Consider the following 1,151-nt stretch of genomic DNA (forward strand, 5'->3'; position numbering starts at 1 on the left):
GTCTCCTTCCTGGGACGTGGCACCCGCCCCCTTTGCCCGAGGCAGTAGGTGCCATGGGGACCGGCGCCTGTGGGGGGTCCCAGCGGTCTCAGGAGCCAGGCGGGCGGATTGCTCAGGGAGAGCAGGGAGCGGGGCCGGGGTGGGGCGCGTACTGAGAGCACGGGATTAAGCAAACATTTACAGCAGTAATGCGGAGCTCCAGCCTGCTCATGCACTCAGCACCCAGGACACTGCCGCTCAGGGGCAGAATGAAAGTGTGCTTGGGGAATCTGACTCGCTCCCACCCAGCAAAGACCTAAGGATGCTGATAACAGCTTCACCAATGAAATGGCTCAGCCAATCAAAAAGCTCCAGCCATATGCTCAGAGTTTCCAATCAGCTCTTTAGTGCTTCCATTCAGAAAACCAACATCATTAGACATCTGACAAAAATATCTAACATGAAAGGCAGACATTTTTAAAAAAAGACAGCAACCACAAAAATACTTGAAGGATATGGCTTAGTCAGGGAGAAGAAAAAATCTTACCCTTGCTTCCCGTCTGGCTGCGTCTGTCCCTCCACGGCGCCCCTCAGGCCCCTGCCCTCAGACCCGCTTCACCGAACCGTGTGCTTTGCTTTGTTCTGTGGCTGGTTTTGCTCTGTGTGTGGCTCCCAGTGCACGTGTGCAGGTGTGTGCGTGTGTGTGTGCGTGCATGTGTGTGCACCTCACCTCGTCGCCACTGAGGCACAGGGTGCTCCGCTTGGGACGGGGGAACACGCGTGTGCAGGTTCCGTGGGGACCTGGCCTCTCATTTCTCTCGCGTGAGGCCGGCGGTGGGGTTGCTGGGTGGAGGGTCCCCGAGGCATGGCCTTCCCGGGGCCACCTGCTTCCCTCCCTGAGCTTGCGCTGCACGGGCAGGGGGCTCCGTCTCCGGCTCCCCGACCCCAGGGGCCGGCAGGGAAGGGGGCCTGGGCCTCCACCTCCAGAACCGCTCACGCGCCGTGGACCCGCGGGCACTCTGTAAATGTGCCCCCCCAACCCCGTCTCCTCGCAGCCACCCAGCTGGACCCGAGGGACCTGCAGGGGCTGTTCCAGGAGGCGGCGGCCAGTGTCTCCCGCATCAGCGCCAGCGGTGAGTGCGCGCCCGGCCCACCCGGGCCCCAGTGTGCCA

The 1,151-nt window shown here is 61.9% G+C and overlaps 1 protein-coding gene across 1 annotated transcript in view; it reads left to right on the forward strand.

Annotated features, from left to right (window-relative positions):
• Window positions 1-1,151, forward strand: part of TSNARE1 (t-SNARE domain containing 1) — a 63,812-nt gene that overhangs the window by 4,991 nt on the left and 57,670 nt on the right. Inside the window, exon 2 of the mRNA XM_006759859.2 lies at window positions 1,035-1,112. Coding sequence (XP_006759922.2) covers window positions 1,035-1,112 — 78 coding nt within the window. The remainder of the gene's footprint in view (window positions 1-1,034; window positions 1,113-1,151) is intronic.

This window comes from Myotis davidii, unplaced genomic scaffold (assembly GCF_000327345.1).
Source record: "Myotis davidii unplaced genomic scaffold, ASM32734v1 scaffold1717, whole genome shotgun sequence".
In the NCBI taxonomy this organism is placed as follows: Eukaryota; Metazoa; Chordata; class Mammalia; order Chiroptera; family Vespertilionidae; genus Myotis; species Myotis davidii.